General features: G+C 36.7%; 1 protein-coding gene across 1 annotated transcript; it reads right to left on the bottom strand.

The window, feature by feature from the left end:
- Positions 1-1,000: 1,000 nt before the first annotated feature.
- On the bottom strand, positions 1,001-1,939 carry Or1j13c (olfactory receptor family 1 subfamily J member 13C). The gene is given in 1 exon segment (NM_001000384.1): positions 1,001-1,939. A coding segment is annotated over 1 exon segment (939 nt).
- Positions 1,940-2,547: the final 608 nt, after the last annotated feature.

The raw sequence follows: 2,547 nt of genomic DNA, 5'->3' as shown, positions 1-2,547 counted from the left end.
AGCACTACATTAATGCAAATAAAAATTGAGAAAAATTGATAAGATTACAAATAAAATTATAAAGAAACATGGTCATATGTTGGTCACTGGGTACGAAATAATGGTTGGGTATAAAAATAGGTGTTTAAATATCTTTCACTGTGTAGTGATTATAAATTGTATATATTACCCCAAAGGCTAGAGTAAAGAATTTCATTTTAAGACATGGTAAATATTAGAGCAAACTACTATACTTTCTTTGATTTGAATATTATGTACTATCTACATTCATATAAACAACACAAACTATGCCATCAATATCTGCTAATTTTGAGTGTCAACTAAAAAAACTGAAACATAAATGTAAGGGTAGAAAAGGATGGCTCAGTGAATAAGAGCACTGAGTGCTCTCCCAGGAAACCCAACTTTGATTCCCAACACACCTATGGTACCTTAAAGACATCTGTAAGCCTAGATTCATGAGTTCTGACTCCAGCTTCTGATATGTGCTAAAACTTGGCACAGACATTATACATGGACATACATATGAGCAAAACAAATATACATGAAAAATAAAATAAATAAATGTAAATGGAGTACTGCCAAGTTTTCATAGAATATTTATCTGATATATTAAGATAAATGTCTTTCATTTGATATCTGGTAAGACAAATTATAAAAATAAAATTGTAAATCTCAGAGAAGAATATTTTTCAACCTCAAAGAGAAAAAAGATCTTTGGTATTAAAGCTTCAAACTTGTCTAACAAAAACATGTAGTGATGAATAAATTAATGATTAGAATATTTGCAAAGAAAAGAATAATAAATAGAATATTTGTAGAAAACCCTACATGCCTGTAGAAATCCTCTTGCTTGCTGCTGAAGCAAGAGACTTAATAGAGCACAAAACTGCAATGACAACTAAGTGAAGAAATGAGAGCCATGTGAAAATTTCCCAACAGAACAAAAGATAAATGGAGAAGAGAAGAAGTAGGATGATAACGAGGAATTCCATATCTATCACTGTGAACACAGTCTCCTGCTGAGGATATTTTTCAGTGCTCCTTTCATATCCCGATTCCTGAGACTATAAATAAAGGGATTCAACATTGGTGTGACCACAGTATATATCACAGCAACAATGGCATCCTGGTCATTAGTGTTATTAGATGAGGGGACAAAATATAGTCCAATGATGGCCCCATAGTACAAAGAAACCACACAGAGGTGAGAGCCACACGTGGACAAGGTTTTGTAGATTCCATTGATAGAGGGAATTTTCAGAATTGTGACTCCTATGCAGCCATAAGAGACCAGAATTAATACAAATGGTAAGGTAATGACTACAGTACCTAAAGGCAGGATGACCATCTTATTGATGGTGGTGTCTGAACTGGACAGCTTCAGCAACGCAGAGAGTTCACAGAAATAGTGGGAGATGGTATTGTTTCTAAAGTGAGATAGGCGAGCTAAGAGAAGGGTGTGTACAAGAGCATTAGCAGAAGATAAGGCCCAGGACATAACTAATAGAAGAATACAGAGGTTCTGACTCATGATGGTGTTATAGTGCAGAGGGTGGCAGATAGCCACATACCTATCATAGGCCATGGAAGTCAAAAGAAAGCTGTCAAGATCACTAAAAGCTATGTAAAAATATACCTGGGAAACACACCCAGCATATGAGATGGACTGACTGTGTGTCAGCATATTCATGAGCATCTTTGGAGCTGTGACTGATGAGAAAGATATGTCTGTGAGAGCCAAGTGGCTGAGGAAGAAGTACATGGGGGTGTGGAGGTGAGGGTCCAGCCTGATAAGCAGAATGATGAGCAGGTTCCCCAGTACAGTTGTCAGGTACATGATCAGGAACAGGACAGAGTACACACCTTGGTCTTCTGCCCGAATGGGGAGCCCCAGGAGGTTGAAATCAGACACAGTGCTCTCATTATCCTGTGTCATGCTCTTCATGAAGAGAAGTCTTGTCAGTTAAAGGAGAACTGGGAAAGAAAGAGAAGTGATTTTGACTGTTACACTTTGGGAACATTTTTTGAATCACCACTACTAAAAACAACATTAGTTTGTGTGTTTAATCCAAATATGAAGATTTTTCTCACAGTAATAGGCTAGTGATGATTTAGAAAGAGACATAATTTGCCAACCTTACAAGCAACTGAACGTCTTTAGAGGGAAGCTATGAAATTCAGAACAATTATCAAATCAGACCCTTTTCCTGATCAAGGTGTCTGGATGTCACCAAAACAATTTTGGATTAAGGAATTAGTGTGTGACTTGGTACGAGCAAATAGAAAAATCAATGGGATTTCATAATTGTTTATCTCTTTTAACCTTTCTAGAATACATTTGCATAAGGATAGCTTTCTACAAATTAAAACCAGATAATGTAACCCTGGGATCTTCTTTGTATGTGTGAAACACTGGGATCTGGGGACTTAGAGGAAGCAGGATGACTAAAGCATTAAGTGCATGAATCTGGGCCAACAATATAACTTCCTAATATCAGCTTGAAAGCAGCTATGAGTTCCTCCTGTAATAACAGTTTCTCAGTG

The sequence above is a fragment of the Rattus norvegicus genome, chromosome 3, assembly GCF_021556685.1.
Source record: "Rattus norvegicus strain SHRSP/BbbUtx chromosome 3, alternate assembly SHRSP_T2T, whole genome shotgun sequence".
NCBI lineage: Eukaryota > Metazoa > Chordata > Mammalia > Rodentia > Muridae > Rattus > Rattus norvegicus.
The sequence above is the reverse complement of the archived record's forward strand: the minus strand, read 5'-3'. Positions and strand labels throughout refer to the sequence as shown.